This window comes from Lipotes vexillifer, unplaced genomic scaffold (assembly GCF_000442215.2).
Source record: "Lipotes vexillifer unplaced genomic scaffold, Lipotes_vexillifer_v1.1 scaffold238, whole genome shotgun sequence".
Classification (NCBI taxonomy): Eukaryota; Metazoa; Chordata; class Mammalia; order Artiodactyla; family Lipotidae; genus Lipotes; species Lipotes vexillifer.
The window spans coordinates 1,540,481-1,559,204 of record NW_006785665.1 but is presented as its reverse complement, the minus strand read 5'-3'; the positions used below and the strand labels follow the sequence as shown (position 1 = coordinate 1,559,204).

The window sequence follows — 18,724 nt, the reverse complement described above, 5'->3', positions numbered from 1 at the left end:
TCCTGCTGAGGTGGAGCTCTGGACTCCCACCCTGGCAGGGCCACACGGTCCTTCCTTCCCCTACTCAGCCGACCGCACCAAAGAAACCAGAACCCAGGCCGAAGTATCAGAAACGTGTATGCTTTTTCTTTTAATAGTAAACCTCTTTACAACAAATATAGTGAAAGAGTTTTCAAACAAAACTCATAAGAATCTCAAGGACTTTGTCTTTTCTTATTGTGTAGAATACTAAGAAAGCATCACCATACAGCACAAAAAGAAATATTGAAAACAAATCAACAGTCACACACTTGGACTCGCCCTCCCCAGGACCCAGGATGAGCCCTAGGAGTGTGGGTGATTGTCGGGTTTGAGGGTGGGGCACCTCCGGGCCTGTCTCCCCTCCCTCTCCCTCCCCCCTTCCCTCTGGGACTTGAATGGGGAAGACAGAGAGAATCCAGATTCTCTGTAAGACACTCCAGCCCCCCTCCCCCGCTACAAATCCCATTCCTTCTACCAACTGCTTAGGGGATGGAGAGGTGGCAAGAGGGGAGATGAAGTGTTCCCAGGCTCCATGTCTCCTCCCCTCCGTGAAAGCCTAAATTCACCCCCCACCCCACCCCACCCCACCCCACCCCAAGGGATTCCAAAGAGTCAGTTAAAAATATATAGATATAGATATTTCTAGATACACTTTTACATCATTTCTGTCTCTCCAAACAAATAAATAATCAGCAAGAGAAGGTGCATTACTTCCTTCCTGTCCAAGGTGGGAAGGGCTGGATAAGGGTCAGGGGTCAGTCTTGCTGCATTGAGTGCACTGCTGGGGGGAGGGGAAATGGTGTGTTCCACCGGGGGAGGGGTGTATGTGTGGGAGGTCCTCTTGCCCACTATCCCTGAAAGCTGTGGGAAACCTGGGGAGGGGAGGGGCATTGGATGACTCCAGTGATTACTTTGGCAAATGCCCAGTTCTTCGGAGGAAGGAGTGGGTGGAGGCAAATTTGGCTTGTGAGAGGAAGAAGAAATGAAGTCCCCACTTGAGGTCTGGGTTCCCAGAGACCCATTCATCAGGCCGGCCAGGGGCCCCGAACCCCAAGAGAAACCTCGGGATACTGAATTGCAGAAATGTCACATATTCATTCACAGATCACCCCCTGCCCCCAGGGATAGAGGGAAAAGGACACACACACATCCACACATGGTAATCAAAAGCCAGGTTTGCCATTACAAGGCAGAGGGCAAAACTGGTGAATATTGCACCGTGAACTGCAGGGGCCCTCATCCCGACCCCATGTTTAATGGTGGCCAAGCCCAGCCTTTCTAGAAAGGTGGGCAGACTGATGGCGGGAATAGCCTGAGAAGGGAAGGCCAGTCATTCAACGTTTATTGAGCACCTATCATTCACCTTTCACCCAATCAGCATTTGTTGAGCGCTGGCTATGTGCCAGGCACTGGGCAAGGCTCTAGGAATGCATGCATGCATGCACAAGACTACACCCTGGCTCCTTTCAAGGTCCTGATCAAGTCTCATCGATTCTTGACACTCCCTCTAGGAACGTGCAGGAAGACTGGGCATGCTGTGTGCCCAATCAGCAGTTGGGGGGTAAGCTGTAAGGAAGGATCACAGCCCAGGTGAGCAAAAAGCTGCAGAGAGGAAGAGGAACTTGAGTATCATCCTGAAAGCAGGAGGGTACTCCAAGAAAGGGAGCTGGGTATAAAGGCCTGGGGACTGGGTGAACAATTGTGCGTGGAGCTGCGGGAGAGGTAGGGCTATAGGGAGAAGCAAAGAGGGCCAAGTGCCAGATCCCCAAGTGAAGCATAAACATATTAGAGCTGAGGGTGAGAACAGGGGATGCAGCAGGGAAGAAGAGAGTGGGGCTCAGGAAGGAGGGTCATAGAGCTGGAAGCCAGGGCTGTGTGGCTGCAAGAAGAGCCATCTGTCCCTCTGTAAACACACACTCAGGCACAGACACACACACACACACACACACACACACACACACACACCCTCAGAGCTCAGTTCACACAGATTCACACACACATGCCCAGACGGGCTCAGAGACACATAAAGGTACACCCATGCAACCATACACACACACACATAAATACAAAGGTACACTCAGACACATAAATACCAGATGCCCTCATAAACACACTCGGGTACCCGTGCGGTCACACGCACCCCTCTGCTCTGGTTTCCTTCCCTGCATCAAGTGTCGGAATACTGCAAGCGGCTGGATCGTAGAGGCAGGCAGAGTGTCGCCTACCACAAAACCGGGCCTTGTCTAACTCTACTTTCCCACCAGGATGAAACCCCAAGGGAGCGCTGCACCCCTTGGGCAGAGGGGCTGGGCTTCTTATGTGAAGGAGTGGGGCAGGCCCCAGTCTGCCTGCCCATGTCACCCCAGGACAGGCCCATTAGGGCAGGGAGTAGTGGTGGATTGCGGGCCGGGGGCCTGCCCCCTCCAGTTTGATCTGTGATCCAGCCTGGGGTCTCAGGACCCCACGCTTTGGCTGCCCCCACTGGGGAGGCAGTAGAGAGGGCGGACTTGTGGGGAGGGGAGGGGAGCAAGAACAACAGCAGAAGAATCTCGTCTGTACAGTACGGGCCGTTTGAGTCATTATTATTACAATATACTTTGACAAAAATAGAATCTCATTTCATATCAATACAACAACAACAACAAAAAAACAGTTTCCTGGACTGTTACACTGCTAACGTTTTCCAAAGGTTGCTATTTACAATTACAGTAGCCAAGACAGAAGGTGGGATGCGGCCTGGGGGTGGTGGGACAGGAGGTAGCGAGACAATGAGGGCGCCAAGAGCAGGGAGGTGGGGTCAGGAGCGGAAGGAGCTGGGAGGAGGGCTGGGGAGAGGGGCCGAGGAGGAAAGAAGGGAGGCAGGCCTTTTGTGGACCTCCTCCATCCCCTCTCCCACCCTCAAACACCACCCCAATGTCCACTCCTCTGGGGATGTGTACGTGCAAGGAAGAGCGAGTCCCCTCACTCACGCTAGTCCCTGGATGCAAGGGTTTCCAGTCCTCAGGCACCCCGGGGTGCCTGAGGACACCTCCTGCTGAGCCACTTCACTCTCCCCAGTTCTCCCTGCGCTTTGTGGCCAGCTTTACAGGGCTGGTGTCAACTGAGGGACGGGGAGCTATTGCACTGTGTATCTTAGAGAAAGTGCCGGGGAAGGGAGGGGGCCCCCAATTCACCCCCTGCCCCAGCCCTTCTGCCCCTCCTCAGCGCTCTCCTCATGGCTCTCTGTCTTTCTCTCCAACTGTGCTTCATAGGGGCCCCACCTCAAGCCCCTCCCCTCCAGCCTCGATTCCCAGGCAGCCTTCCCAGCCCCAAACCTCAGCCAGCACCCGCACACCTTGGAGGTGCAGATCACACGAGAATCAGTTGAGAGTGTGTGGTGTGTGTGCAGGGGCCTCTGGAGCCCAGGTTTGGGTGTTCTACCCCATGTGCCTGTGGCCATAGGAACAGCCGAGCAGCAGAGACCTTCTTCAGAACCTCTGCCTCACTTTCCCCCTGAAACACGAAACCACCCATGAGGCCGACTTTGGGGTTTCAGTCTATTGTAAGGGGTTTTTGTTGTCTGGTAGTTTTTGGTTATTTCCCTCTGTCTGGGGGATGGGGTGGGAGGGCCCCGCATGCAGGGCTCGGCACCTGTCCTTTCCCAAGGCCTATCGGGCCCCCCACCCCCTCCTGCAGCATATGTGTACAACGTGCAAAGTGTCCCCCCCTTCCCGCAAAAAAGAGCCCCCCAGCCAGTGAAACTGGTGGGGGGTGCAGAAAGAGGGGATGGGAGCATCCCCCTCTCCAAAGCGAGAATCCAAATTAAAAAAAATATAATAATAATATAATAATAATTATACACAAATGTAACCGTCAACAGGACACAGAGCACAAGAAAGGAAGTGGGGGTCGAGCGGGAGGAGCCCAGGACAGGGAGGGGTGGGCGGTGAGATTGTCAACTCTTCATCAGGGAGGCTGAGAGGAGGGGAGTGGGAACCGTCACTTTAATGTCTGTGAAGAGAGGAGATGGAGAAGGGGGTGTGAGGGCGTGGCCCAGGCTCCGGGGTATGTGCCCCCCACGTCCCTCTCCCAGTAGGGCCAGGATTCTAGTGGCAGGTCATCGAGCAGAAGGACTGATGCTGGAGGGAGGGGAGATGGGCCTTTGGCAGGGGTGAAAGGGTGTCCGTGCTGCCCCATAAGGGCTGATGGAAGGGCTAGCTGGCCACCTCTTAGGTGGGAGATGAGACGGGCTAGGGGCATATGGGCCAGTCCCTGGGTGTAGCAGACAGTGGCAGACCGGAGGGGTGATGCTACAGTACCCAAGTATCGAGCCGCATCCTCTTCACAGCTGAGCCCTCAGCCTCAGGCTCTGGGGCTGGGCGCAGCAGGCCCAGTGTGGGCCCGAAGTCTCCCCGTCCATCATCCCGGTCCCCCGTCTCATAGGAGGCCCCAGCCGGGCTGCTGAGACTATCACCAGGCTCAGGGCGGGTAGCCGGAAACACAGCTGGAGGGGGAGGCGCAGGGCTGCGCTCACGGCTTGGGGACACTGGTTCCGACTTGATGCTGATGTGGGGGTGGGTGGTGACCGTGAGGGCAGCACCCACGTGGGGCAAGGGGCTGCTGGGGCTGGAAACAGGCAGTGGGCATGGAGTACAGGGGACAGAAATAGAGGAGGTGAGGGACAGAAAAAGTGATGGGAGGTCACACGACAGGGAGTGAGAGAGGACAGAAAGTGAGAGGATGGGGGTTGGGGGTGAGGTGAAGCAAGTGGATGGAGACAGAGGCGGCAGGAGAGAGAGAGGGCCAAGTGAAGGGAAAAGAAGGGATAGAAGTCACGTGAGTTGTCTTCCATCCCATGTCATCTTCTGCAGAGCCAGGAGGGCCCCACACCCCACCACAAGCCCGGGCTGGCTGGGGGAAAGGCTCAGGATGGCTCTCCCAGGCCTTGACAGGGGACTCCAGGGCTGCCACTTAGTGGCTTACGTGCTGTCCACTGATGACAGACAACCTCAAAGGGATCTCAGCTCTCAAGAGGCCCCTCCTCTTCCCACCCCTCAGCTCCCCCTTCCCCAACACTGGTGGGGCATCCCCCGGGACTCACATTAGGTTGCTGAGGGACACAGGGACCAGGTGGGGCTGCTGCTGAGGTGGCGGCTGGGGCTGCTGGGGAGGCTGGGGCTGCGGCTGCGGCTGGGGCTGCGGCGGCTGCTGCGGCTGCGGCGGCTGCTGCCAGGCGGTGACACTGCCTAGCGACAGCCCCCCAGGCGAACTGAAGGCCGGTAAGGAGGAGAGCTCTGCACTGGTCAACTGGTAATCTGCATGGGGTGGGGAAGAAAGTGCGGGTGAGCTTCTTGCAGTGGGAGAGAGGACCGAGGCTCCCATGGGGGAGCCGCCTCCAGGACTATCAGGCTGGGGGGACTTGTTAACAACAGATGTGAATAATCAAATATGCCGGTACAAATTCAGTGAAGATGGCACCCAAAGAAACGCAAATCTTAATAACCACGAGGTGCTGTTTTTTAACAGGATGCAAAGAGAGGTGTTTTTTAAAATAGTGTTTAACTTTTTTTTTTTTTTAACCGTGTGTAGGTACCACTTTTAGAATGTCAATTTTAAAAAAGAAGGCGAGGAACTTCCCTGGTGGCGCAGTGGTTAAGAATCTGCCTGCCGAGGCGGGGGACATGGGTTCCAGCCCTGGTCTGGGAAGATCCCACATGCCGAGGAGCAGCTAAGCCCGTGCGCCACAACTACTGAGCCCGCGCACCACAACTACTGAAGCCCGCGCGCCTAGAGCCCGTGCTCTGCAACAAGAGAAGCCACCGCAATGAGAAGCCCGCGCACTGCAACGAAGAGTAGCCCCCGCTCACCGCAACTAGAGAAAGCCCGCGCGCGGCAGCGAAAACCCAAAGCAGGCAAAATTAAAAATATAAATAAATAAATTTTTAAAAAATTAAAAAGAAGGGGAAAAAGGTAGGTAGGGAAGGTCTAATATATGTCTAATTGTCATCTCTTCAACTGCCAAGTCTTCAAGAGCCTTTCTGAGATTAGAGGGGAATGGTGGGAAATGCTAGGTGAATGGCACATCTGAAGCAAATGACTGTAACTACCATTCCACCTTCCTCAAAAGTCCCTGAGTCTCCTGAAGACTGTCAACACATAAAACAGGTAGGAATAGGTAGCAGCAAGCGTTCGGGATGCTGTGCCCACAAACACAGAGGACGCACATCTGCTGCCCAGAAGGGCCTACAAGAGCAGAGGGGCTCTGAGCGAAACAGGCCTGCGGTGCAACTGGCCAAGGTTCTGGCGGATTTCCCCATGAGGTGGCACTCGTTTTCAAAATTTCTGTCTTAATGAAGAATCTGTGATGTTTGCACTGTCACAGAACAAACAGAACCATGAAATGTTTCACAATTTACACAGCTCTGTTATGTTTCATGCCGCAGCCTGTTTGGGACACTTTAGAAAATGCCTTCCCTGAGGAACACAGGCTGACTGCACCGCGGTGTGATGAGGAGGGCACACCCACCAGTCTTCCCAATGCTACACCACGTGCTCCTACTTGAGGGGCCATCTGCTCCAGCCCTCTGTCTTTACGCAGGGAAGACAGGATTATCTGTGCAACAGAACGGTAAGGTGAAGGGCATGAGCGATGGGGTCAAACTTCCTGGCCACCTCCACTTACAGTCCATGCTTCCTTCGGCGAGTTACTTAGTCTGTCCATAAACTGGAGGCAATAGTCCTGCCTGCATCACTCAGCTGCTATGAGGACTGAGCACGTTAATACACACGAAGCATGTAGAACAGTGTCTGGCACATGATAAATAATCAAAAGATTTACCTGCTGTTATTATTAATTTACAAATGAGGCGACTGCAGCCTCAAGTTTGAAGAACTCTCCCCAGGTCACAGAGAAAGCCAATGGCAGAGCTAAGACATGACCCCAGGCTTCTTTTATTACCTTTAAATCTCACTCTATAGATGGTCCACGCTTGCCTCTGGTCTCATAACAATGTTAATTAGCCAGGAGTTTTGAGATGCTTACGTTTAAAAAGCAGACCAAGGGCAGACAGCGGCCCCTAGGACCAACTATTTACAACATTCATTTTACAAACAAGGAAACCAACCCTGAACAGTGCAGTGTTGCCCAATGTCCCCCAGCCAGTGAATGGTAGGGACTCAAACCCCAGTCTTGCACTTTCCCACCACACTCCAGCCCTGTCTACCTGGAGATCTGGCTCCCCAGCAGGCCCCTGGGTCTCCTCCTAGAGCGACCAAGCCAGACCTCTGCAGCCAGTGTCAACAAGGGGCCAGGTGCGTCCCTTATCCATGATATTACCACAGGCAGCTCACCCCCAGCCAGAACTTGGACTGGGGCCAAGCACTGTAAAATAGTGAACAACTAAACAGCAATGTGTTCACTGGGGATTTGTTTATGTATGTAGGGTCACCTGAAAACACCTGCTGTTTAAACCGAGGTCTGCTTAACTACTCCTGCAGCAAGAGGAACTGGAGCCCTTGGTTTCTGAAAGGATGTGAGAAAGCCCAAACACTTCCCAGCAGGGCTCCAACGGCAGGCCCAGGGTCAGAATCTGCTTTCACACCAGACTGACAAATAGAGTCTAAAGTCTGGCCTTGCTGAGCGCCTGTCGCAGGTTCACTGACACCCACTAACCTGCCTCCTGCTTCACAGAGACTGGTGGAGGACCTGAGAAGATGGCAGGAAACCACCACCATGGGATTCCCAAATAAACAGCAGCTCCTGAAAAGTGGCCTGTGCTGCCCTCTACCAACCGCCCCCACTGGTAGGGCTAGAAGGGCCTCAGAGACCTCCTGTCCACCCACAACTCACAGATGAGAGCTCCTACTGGCCCCCGAAGGTGCGGCCATCTGAAGCAGTCCTCTCTGAAGCTGCCCCAGGACATGATAACTTGGGAGTGGGTACACATATGGGAGCACACACAAGGGACGAGGGACTTCACAAGACACCCAGGTGATAAAACCTGGACACCGACCCACAGGCCAGGGTCTGGCCTCTCAACACGAGGCAGTTCCTCCAGCTCTCTTACCTGCCCCGAAGGGCTTTCCCACACACAGGGTTGGGTTCTGGATTTTTACACACAGGAAGAGGTGGGATTTTGTGGGTATTTGTACTGGTGTCTGGGACCTACCTAGCATGGTTCAACTCTGGAATGTGGGCTTGGGGAGTGGGTAGAAGTTTAGGGGTCTTTTGGTCTAGTCTGATCTCACCACAGAACAGCCCTGATGCAAGCCATTCACAGGTGAGAAAAGCTGGGGAGCATCAGAAGCCTCTTCAGTGGGAGAAACAGACCAGGTTCTCAGCCACATCGATGCTCTGAAACAAGGTGACAAGGCATTTCCGCACTGGGAAGTCCTTCCTGACACAGCAGCTTGGAATGCAGGCAAGGATGGCTGAAAATGTCACAGACTGTTCCTGGGAGGGTGTGAGTGGGTGACAGAGGCCAGGACAGCCCTGGGGACCCAGGACGGCCCAAGCACTGGGTGTCCCTTCTGAATTTTTCTACCCAGAGGTCTCTCCCATGTCTCCAAGTGACTCTTCACCTTCAGCTCCCCTCCCTCACTTTCATCAGACCTCCTCCTCCCTTTCCCCCTCATCATTCCACCAAGCCAACATCAGGGTGAGAGACCCCCCTCTTCCTCCTCCGCCCCGCCCTGGAGTCCCTACTTGGCTTTCCCAGGAAGCAGGATAAATCTTCCTGACCATGCTTCCTCTCGGGTCTCCTCAGCCTCCCTGTCTCTCTCTCTCATTCCTTCTTTCTTCTCCAGGAAGCCTTGCTGAACTCGGCATATGCTCCCCTCCCCACTCCACGACCCTGGTCAGCCCGAGTCACCCAGCTGCTCAACCCACCTCGGATGGGAGCTCCCCAAGGACAGGGCTTTCCCTCTCCATTAGGTCCTATTTAAAAATAAGGGATACTCATACCCACTTAAATTTGATTTTCAGACAAAACAATGAATAATTTTTGCACAAGTATGTCTTTGAGACAGTTGCAGTAACACCATCACCATGTGAATGGCATCCGATGTTACTATTTGCTAAACCTGGCAACCTTAATTAGGTAGGGGCTACCCCAAATCAATGGCCCTCCTCAGATGGGGGCATCCCCCAGAGAATACCTCGTGTTCCTTCTCTGGTCCCTCCTGTGCCCCAAGGCCAAGTGCACACAGCTACATGTCACATGAACACTCACCTGTGTTGTAGGCGGTGGGCATGGAAGAGAAGGGGAGGCCCTGGCTGAGTAAACTCGGTGTTGCCACGGAAACCACTGGGGTGGTGAGCGAGTGGGTAGACTGGGAGACCCCAAGGCGCTGGGCATTGTTCTGCAGGAGAAAAGAGTCTGTCAAGAGGTGGCAAATGGGAGGGCTGCTTTATCCAGGCCCCCAATTCCAAGGACAAGCTGGCGTCCCTGAATCTCAAGGCCCAGGAGGGATGCCTCAGCATGAAGGCACCGCAGACACACAAACACTGGTGCATTCACAGAGACACTGAGATCCATGGAGAGAGACATGCACACACAGATTCACTGACGCCTACACACATGAGAAAAGGAAAGTACATATGCTGGCCCTGGGGCCCCAACACCAGCCATGGGCCCTGTCTCCATTCTTCTCCTGGTTAGTCCCCCTAGAGTCTACCCTCCATCTGTCACACTGCAGCACACGCCCTGGCAGAAGTGTGCTGGCATCTGTGAGGGGAAGGCAGGGCCTGGCGTGGCGTGTGCCTGCGTGTATGCACACACGTGTGTGGGGCTGTCAGCTCCATCTGCCGCTGAGTCACTTGTTTATTCCAACTCCACGCTGGGGCCGTAACTGCCGCTGTGTTGGCCGCCAAAGCCTGCCTGCCTTTTCCAGCCTCTCTGGCCTCCCGTCAGGGAGTTCGGGAGGGAGGAGCCCCCGCCCCACTCCTGGCTGAGGGTGAGGATGTAAGCATGTATATGTGTGACAGAGGAAGAGTGCTGCGTATGCCTCTGAGTGTCTGTAAGACAGGCTGCCTGCAGGAGGGAGCACCAGGAGAGAGGGAAGCAGGGAAGCCCCTGACCAAGGAAAACTCTGGCCTTGCCTTGGGCCTCAGCTTTCCCTAGAAAACCGATTTTCCTGTCCAGCTGGCATCCCTCCTAAGGAGGTCCCTGTCCTGGGTGGGCATGAGTAGAGTCAGAGGGCAAACGCAGTCCAACCCTCAGTCCAAGAGCCTAATCCAGGCACCCAGAGATACACTGAGATGGGACCTCTGAGGCCTGAGGCAGGCCCACTCCGCTGGTGCACGTGCATGCGTGCACACACACACACACACACACACACAGGTGTGTCTGCATGAATGCAACATCCCATGAAAACATAAATGGACACTCAGGTACATACATATGCATTGAACCCCTCGCCCCCACCCCGTTCATCTCTGCATCCCACTTGGCACTGAGCATAGCTCTTGGCAAATAACCAGATAAACAAACACCACACACTACACACACAGGCAAAAGGACAAAGGCACACACATACTCCATGCTGGGGGACCGCAGAGCAATGGGCTAACCCAGAATTTAAAGCCACAGCAAACATCTCATAGCCTCACTTACCAGATCTAAATGGTCCTCAGTCTGGGAGCAGAAATAAAACCAAGGGGATGGTTCAGTCTCTGGCCCCTGCCCTCCCCTCACGCCCCTGCCACCACAGCCATGCCATCCACCTCTTTGCATCGGAGCAGGATGGCTCTCCAGCCTAGGAGGGCAGAGCTCTTCACTGTCCTGATTTCCAGAAGATGCTATATCCCAATGCCCACCAGTTAGGAAACCCTCACAGCCTAATCCTCATCCCTCTGATCACCCTCCTATCATCTTCAGGGAACCTTCTCTCCCACCTCCTGTCCCTTTTTACTAACCTTAGGACTGGTACTTCTGTGCTCCAACCTCTTGGAAGGCCCTTCGGGAAGGAAGAGCTCATAAAAAGTCACGATTCCATGATCTCTCTAGGGAAGTCCTAACCGCTGGTTCTCTCTCCTGCTAGAGGTCGGCTCTGTCCTCCCACCCTACTGCTCTGCACTCTCCCATTCCCCAGTCCCTGGCCCTCGGTCCAGACACCCCACTCACCAAATGATGCATTAACCCCTTTCCTCCCTGGGAAGTGATGACCCTCAGGTCAGGCTTGCGGCTGGGGGCTCCAAGCTGGGCGCTGTGGGTGGGTGGGGGCGGAGACTTGGCAGGGATGACCTTGTTTAGGCTGTTGCCGTTGGCCATGGGGAGGAGGCCAGGGGAAGCCCGGGCACTGACGTAGCCATTCCCTGGAAAGGTGAAGAGATGAGGGGGTAAAAGGAAAAAAGTGGACCCACCACTTAGCCCTGTTAACTGCTCCCAAACCAATACTCCTGTCACCCAGAACTTCTCAAAGCCATGTTCAGACTTTGAGTGGCTACTGAGTTCTCTCATTTTCCCCTAAAACCACCCTGGTCTTGGGAGTAAGGGGAGAACACTCCTTACTCCTCAGTCATCGGGTTCATCCCCCTGCCTCTAAGCTACATGTGATGGGACTGGGTAGTAGGAGCTGGTCTCCAACGACAGGACGTCCAGCACCTGCCCCCAACTGGGCCCACAATAACGCAGGTTGGAGAAGGGTGGCAGCCTGGAAGTTGAGACTCAGTGTGGATCCCGGTCACGAGGGCAAATCAACCACTCAGACTGCTCCCCTTGCCTTGAGCTTGGGATGCTGTGATTTGGATAAGCATGTGACAAGATGCCTGTAGCTCTGGGAAAAAGACGAGCCACTCACTTGCAGTGCTGGTGTTACTGGAACTGGGGGACTGATGACATAGCTGCCACCAAAATTAGACTGGTAATAACAAGCAGAATAACCATCTTTTACATTTGTTCCACACTCCATAACCAACACAGGGCCTTCACACGTGTGTATCATCGTATTTAATCCTCACACTAACCCTGCAAGACGGACAGGACATGTATCATTAGCCCTATTTACAGACGAGGAAACACCTGCCAACTGCTGGTTTGGAGAGGTGCGATGCCTTCTCCAGGGCCACACAACCACTTTCTACGTGTTGCGCTCGAGGGCCTAGAAGTATCCCCGTTCCCTTAAGGTCTGCAGGCACTTCACTGGACCCTTCCTTGGAGGGGGAGGGGTATTCACCCATTGCCCCCACACACAACTGCTGCCAAGGAGGTAGTACGTGGCTCCTGGGGCCAAGCTGGGGAACTCTAAAACCCAGAGATGTGGGGGTGCCCAACGTCAGAAGTGATCACCTCGCCCTCGGCCCTGAGAGCACACTGCTTCCCTGCAAGTGTGTGGCTGCCTCCATCCCAATTCCTGGATCACTCCGGGAACGGCAGGAATGTTGGGGTGACGTCAATGGTGACATTCGAAGTCACAGTCACCAGCCGGACAACGGCACAGGGCAGGAGGGGCTGTCAGCTGCTGGGGGGGCGGGGTGGCATGGAGCGAGCTGTCTTTCTTCTGTGGTTCATAGACGTGTGCTTACAAGTGCACCTCTAATGTCTGGATATTTCCATAAGGGTGAGAAAATGTCCGTACGTGTGTAAGTGCGTGTTAAGTCTGTGCCTCTTATCTGTCGCCAATGTCAGATATTCGTATCTTCCAGATCCCAACCAGACGCCCCCCGCTACTGAACTGGAAAAATCTGGAACCTGTCTTCCAACTGGAAATGTTGGTCAGAGTTTGCCCAGAATTCCCTGAGCCTACATCTCTGCCAATCATCCACACCAATCACTGCTACAGACAAAAAAATCCAGAGGCTTAAAAATCCTCAGACACTACATCCAGCTCAGGCCCTGGGATCTTCCTCTCCCCTAATCTAGGCCACTCTCGGTCCCTGGAACACCTGAGGCCACCGAGCAGGCAGACCCTGGCCCTCCCCAGGCAGAAGGGCAGCTTTACTTACCGACAGGGCTGGGGCAGGCTCCGTTAGCACTGCTGAGGTCTCCCCCCAGCATGGCCCCTGGAGGAAAAAGAGAACCATAAGCCGACAGGACAGCCTCTTCCAGAGTGAGTCCTGGGAACTGGACTCACTGGGAGTCACACTCCCTTCCCTCTGGAACCATATACGTGGGAGAGTGCTGTGGTGGGTGAAGGGAAATAGTCACCGTGGAAAATGGAATCCCAAAGTCTCACCACACCTCACTGCCACGTCACCTACCCACCTATCAGATCACTTACCTGCGCTGGCTGGCCGCTGGGGCAGGCCGGGAGACACACTGTTCCTCTGTAGTGCTGGCTGCTGGGGGGACAGGAGCCGTGGGTCCGTGAGGGATGACGTCACCAGGGAAGGGGTGACCAGGGAGCCGCTGGGATTGCTGAACTGCAGTGAGCTCTGATTGGACACGGGCACCGTGACGGGCATGGCAAAGTTGGGGGCCGGGACAGCTGACTAGACAGAAGATGGAGAGGCAGGGTCAGGCCAGGGTGATCCCTTACCCTGGACTCACTTTGCCTGGGAGGGCAGGCCAGGGTTCCTCTAGCCTCTGGGCTGTGGGTCCTTGGGCCAGTAGCTCCATCTCTCTGCTCTGGAACCCCCTGGAGTCATGCCTGCCACCCCCACCAAGGAAGTATGCTGGTTGGAGTGCTTTGGGATCCAGCTCTGGCCCAGAGAATGAGAAGAAGGCTCTGCTCACTGCAGAGAGGCCCGGGGACACCTGGAACCCCCCTAGCGGAGGTGGGTTAGTCCTCAGCCAGGCAGGACACACAGAGAGCAGGTTAGAGGCCCTGAGTACAGACCCAAACTCACACACACAGCTGTTACGGATGAGTGCGTGGGTCGGGGCGTCACCTCACTTGTTGCCTCTCATCCGTCTGCCTGCTGCAGAGGGCGTTCACCCACCTCACTGCCTTCCCCTTCAGGAGGAGTCTCTGCCTCCCCTTGACAGTGCTATTGAGTATCTTGGGCTGGGGGTGTCAGAGCAGGCCCAAAGGGGCCTCTCCCCAGAACAAATCTGGGCAAAGAGCACATTCTCTACTTTCCTGTCATCTAAGGATCTCAGATCATCTACACACTTCTTGCTGGTGAGGGGGACGCTCCAGGCCTCTCCCGGCTTATGCTCCATCCAAGATGAGTCTCAGCAAGGGTCACGGGTTTATCACGACCAACATCAGAGGTTCCTCAGTGGTCACCAATAGCCCCAGCATGGCTCAGAGCAGAACATCCATCAGAGGCAGCCGAGGGCCGGGCCGGGGCGCGAAGCCACACCATGCACCACAGGGAGGCTCTCCTCCAAGCGACTACTCACGGCCAGTCTATAACTCTGCATCATTTTATCAAACTCCTCGTCTATCTTTTTATATTTCTCCTCCGTCTGGGGGGTCAGGGCAAACACCTCGTCCACCTCAGGGCTCTCACATTCCCTGTGCTTCTTGTGCAGCGCCTGGGGGGGAAGGGGCCGGAAGGGGGGGGCCAACAGAGAGAGAGTGAGTGGGGCTCACCCCATAGCGCCGGAAGAGCCCGTCGAGCTCCTCGCTGGCGCGCCGGTACTTGTCCTCCAGCAGGGGGCTCTGTTCCAGTGAGTCCTCCCCGTCGGGCTCTGGGCTGTCGCAGCCGTTGAAGCCCTTCTTCCTCAGGGTCTGTAACCGCACCACTACCGTCAGCAGGGGTGAGGGTCCTCCCAGCCCCGACCCCCCCCACACCCCGCCTCCCTGGCGTTCCTTCCAGCCCTTCCCTAAGACTCTCCACTAGGGCACTGTGTGACTGTGTGGTTGGTGGGGGAGGCGTCAGAATACAGGGTCACGTGGAAGGTGGGCCTAACCCAGGGAATGCAGCCGGCACAGGGACATGTGCTTCCAAGGTGACAGGTGGGGTGGGGGGTTTCTGGGGGATGAGCTGAGGGGCTGGTACCCAGAGCCAGCCTGTGCCTGTCTACCCTTAGGTGGACAGCAGGCACAGAGCGCTCGCCAGTGCAAGGCAGTCAGGGCTGACTTTGCCCGGCTCAATTCCTGGGCTCTGCTTAAAAGAAGAAGGGGAAAGAGAAATTGAAATGGAGACAGAGAGGTAGAAGAATAAGAGGGAGAAAGACAAAACATTTCTTTGCATCTACTGAGTTCCTACCACGTACCACCTTGTACGCTGTCCTCGAGCAAAGGCCACAGCTTCTCCCACGCACCCACACAAAGTACGGGATGCACACCTGGTGGTGTGGAGGAGACCCCAAAGCTGACCTCTCCACGCTCAAAACATCTTCACAGATGCTTGTTTTGTCTTGAAAATGAATGTGAATTTTACATTCTTGTCTAGAGTAAATCTGTTTTCTCTAATATAAAAATAAAAGAATTTCTTCCACATCTGTGGAGTGGAAGTCTCGCTCCAGGAAGGCAGGCCTGTGGCTTCCCAGGCACCCTTCATCAGCACAGGTCCCGTACCCCCAGTGTGAGAAGCAGGAACTGGGCTGTCTCATTCAATTCACACAACACCCTTCAAAGCAGGCACTGGCCCCATTTCGTGGAGGTGGGCACCAAGGCTCTGGGAAGCGAAACCACCTGCCCAAGGCCACACAGCCAGTAAAGGCCAGAGCTGGATTCCAAAGCCCACGTCCTTTAATGGTTTACAATGTCAGCTCTCTTTGAAACAGAAAATAGAGCCACAGGGACCCACAAAGGGACAGAGACAGAGCAGCAGAGATGGAAACAAAGAGGGAGACAGAGAAAGGAAGAGTCAGATGCAGGAGCATATCAAAAGATGGAGAAGGAAGGAAAGAGAGAGAAAGAGAGAGAATTTGAGAGCAGACAGAGCAGAGATGTCATGTTGTGCCTGACAGACATGAAGAAAGCGGCTCAGAGAGGGCTGGGGTGGGACTGGGCTGGGTGGGCAGCCCCATCTGACATCTACCTCACTGCCCTCCTTCCTTCTCGGGCCCGGGGTTTGTAGAAGAGGATGTGGGTTTATATGTGTGTGCGCACAGGTGAGGGGGCTTCAAGGGGCAGGTGTACATGTGTGTGTGCACGGGGAGGTCCAAGTGTGCATGATGCATGGGCACGGGGTGTGCAGTTGCAGGTGGGGGTGGGGTCCGCGTGCGTGGGCCCACCTCGATGATGTCGGCGTTGGTGCGGCTCTCGTGCGGCTCATTGTACTCCGTGTACTTGAGCAGCACCTTGTCCATGTCCGTGCTGGCGTACTGGAACAGCTTGTTGGAGTGGTTGAAGATGATGAGCGCGATCTCGCAATCACAGAGCACGCTCAGCTCGTACGCCTTCTTCATCAGCCCGAACTTCCTCTTGGTGAATGTCACCTGTAGGTGGGCGTGTGGGCGGCCAGGTCTGGCTCAGTCAAGGTCTGCCCAGAAGTCCCACCTACAGGGAGCTGGACATAGCCAGCCGCTGCCTTAGGGTAACCCTGTTCTGAGGAGCCCCTGGTCTGGGCAAGGAACAGGCCAGCAACCCTCTGCCAACACATGGCCAAGACACAGCCCAGGGCCAATTCACTGAAAGCAGAGAAATTCAGATGGACAGAACTCCCTATCCACGGGACACCTCTGTGCTGGGGGCTATAAAGAGGTTAGGGAGGGAGAACAGAAGAGCTTCCAGGCTCTTCCCTTGGGGTAGGAGGAGGGGAAGGATTCATCTTGGGAAAGGGGAAGTGCCTGGGTGAGGCCTGAGGTTTGCATATTGCATATGGTAGGGGCTCAGGTCTGCCTGGTTGCAGCAGCAGATGAGTCTTGGGGTTCTAGGGCACAGGGTCCTAAGAGCTGCAGGGAGGTGGGGATTCCTCTTCTCCCAACTTAGCCCTTGCCCTTCCATAACAAACTCCAGAGCCCCCTTCTTCCGGGAAGCCTTCTTGGAGTGGCTGGAAGTGGAGTGGAGGCAGAGGCCTGCTCCCTGCACTCATCCACTCCGTGAAGCTCCCGGATCCCCTCACCTGTCGGTTCCGCTCATCGGTGATTCGCTGGATCTGAATCTTTTTCCTCCCCATCTTTTCCGGGGATCTTCACTGCCGGGGAGGGGAGGGGATAGCTGGGTGGCGGGTCTCGGCACACCTTACACTGTGCTCATGAACAGTCTCGGACCAGCACTCAGTTCATGGTCTGCGGGACACCTTCTGTACAGCCTCCTGGGTGGGGAGGGTTACAAGAGGACTGTCAGCCCTGGCAACCCTCAGGCCTGCTCCTTTGGCACACGGGCCAGCCTCACAGCACCCCTGTGAGAGGCTGGCAGCATCTGAGCCCCGTCCACAAACTAAGGAAATGGTGGCGACCTGAGGTGATGGCATGCCACAGCCAGGCACAAGCCGGAATTCACTCAGGGCCCAGGACTCTGCTCCAGGCTCCTTCCACACCATCACTGCTGCCCTCAGGTTCTAGGTCAGACAGAACACAATCAGGGAGCTCCCTGGCTCCTAAGGGTCTGGGTCTTAGAGAATGTCCCACCCCCTCACTTCTCCCCAGAGCCCACCAGGAGCAGAGACACCTGGGCTTGCCAGCTGCCCCGCTGGCCTAGGATGGTGGTTCCCATACAGAGCCCGGTGCAGAGAACGTGCCGAGTGAACACCCGCCGAGGCTGTGAACAGCTAGCCCGGTGTACCTGCTGCCAGAATGGGAGTATGTCTGCACCCCTCACTCAAGAATATACCAGAGCAGGTCTAGAGCAGTGGTCCTCATACCAGACTCATGGAACCCTGGAGCCTGGAGTCCCAAAGTAGGGCTTGGGCTGCAGAACCCCTATCTCCCTTTAACCGGGGCTCCTCTACACCAATCTGTTTTACTCAGTGGGCCTTGGCCTAAATTTCTGCTTTGAAGAAAGGATTCTGCTGCTTTAAATAAACAAACCAACCAACCAACCACCCCTCTACACCAGAGGTCAGTAAATTTTTTCTTTAAAAAGCCAAATAGGGGGCTTCCCTGGTGGCACGGTGGTTGGGAGTCCGCCTGCCGATGCAGGGGACGCGGGTCCACATGCCACGGAGTGGCTGGGCCCCATGAGCCATGGCCGCTGAGCCTGCACGTCCGGAGCCTGTGCGTCCGGAGCCTGTGCTCCGCAATGGGAGAGGCCACAGCAGTGAGAGGCCTGAGTACCTCAAAAAAAAAAGAAAAAGAAAAGCCAAATGGGGACCTCCCTGGTGGTCCAGTGGTAAAGAATCTGCCTTCCAAGGCAGGGGACGTGGGTTTGATCCCTGGTTGGGGAACTAAGATCCTACATGCCGCAGGGCAACTAAGCCCTCATGCCACAACTACTGAGCTCGCGCACCTCAACTAGAGAGCCCGTGTGCCGCAACGAAGAGCCCACGTGCTCTGGAGCCCACGCGCCACAACGAAAGATCCCACGTGCCGCAACTAAGACCCGTTGCAGCAAAAAAAAAAACATGGCCGCTGAGCCTGAGCGTCCGGAGCCTGTGCTCCCCAACGGGAGAGGCCACAACAGTGAGAGGCCCCCGGACTGCAAAAGAAAAAAAAAAAAAAAAAAAAAATAGGTAAATAAATATTTAAAAAAAGAAGCCAAATAGTAAGTATTTCAGGTTTTGCAGGCCACACCGTCCCTGTTGTAACTACTCAACTCTGCCATTGTAGCATGAAAGCAGCTGTAGACAACACATTTAAAAGAACGAGTGTGGCTGTGCCCCCAATAACACTAGATTTATAAGAACAGGCATGGCCAGATTTGGCCCATGGGTCACAGTTTGCCAACTCCTGCTCTAGAGGAGTGGGGCATGCCTAGAACCCAAGCTCAGTCTAAGAGCACTGCCTCC

The 18,724-nt window shown here is 55.1% G+C and overlaps 1 protein-coding gene across 2 annotated transcripts; it reads right to left on the bottom strand.

Annotated features, from left to right (window-relative positions):
- Positions 1 to 3,954: 3,954 nt before the first annotated feature.
- Positions 3,955 to 17,044, bottom strand: MEF2D (myocyte enhancer factor 2D). 2 transcript variants are annotated; one of them, XM_007457888.1, is made up of 11 exons: positions 16,901 to 17,044; positions 16,071 to 16,274; positions 14,286 to 14,420; positions 13,219 to 13,429; positions 12,944 to 13,000; positions 11,124 to 11,314; positions 10,614 to 10,634; positions 9,231 to 9,360; positions 5,102 to 5,315; positions 4,320 to 4,626; positions 3,955 to 4,011 (listed from the first exon to the last, which is right to left on the bottom strand). In XM_007457888.1, the coding sequence occupies exons 1-11, from the start codon at positions 16,952 to 16,954 to the stop codon at positions 4,000 to 4,002; spliced, it is 1,536 nt and encodes a 511-aa protein (XP_007457950.1). In that variant the 5' UTR covers positions 16,955 to 17,044; the 3' UTR covers positions 3,955 to 3,999. The 2 variants fall into 2 exon arrangements, with proteins under 2 accessions (XP_007457950.1, XP_007457951.1); XM_007457889.1 differs by lacking the exons at positions 3,955 to 4,011; positions 14,286 to 14,420 and adding an exon at positions 14,479 to 14,616 and having other exon boundaries at positions 4,311 to 4,626; positions 16,901 to 16,957.
- Between the last annotated feature and the right edge of the window lie 1,680 nt (positions 17,045 to 18,724).

Excerpts from the sequence above, each read along its gene's own strand:
- MEF2D (XM_007457888.1), bottom strand. The coding sequence starts at position 16,954 with ATGGGGAGGAAAAAGATTCAGATCCAGCGAATCACCGATGAGCGGAAC. Across the intron at positions 16,275-16,900 it reads CCGATGAGCGGAACCGACAG|GTGACATTCACCAAGAGGAA; the intron begins GTGAGGGGATCC and ends GCCCACCTACAG. Across the intron at positions 11,315-12,943 it reads AGCCTGCCCCAGCCCTGTCG|GGAATGGCTACGTCAGTGCC; the intron begins GTAAGTAAAGCT and ends TCACCTTTCCAG.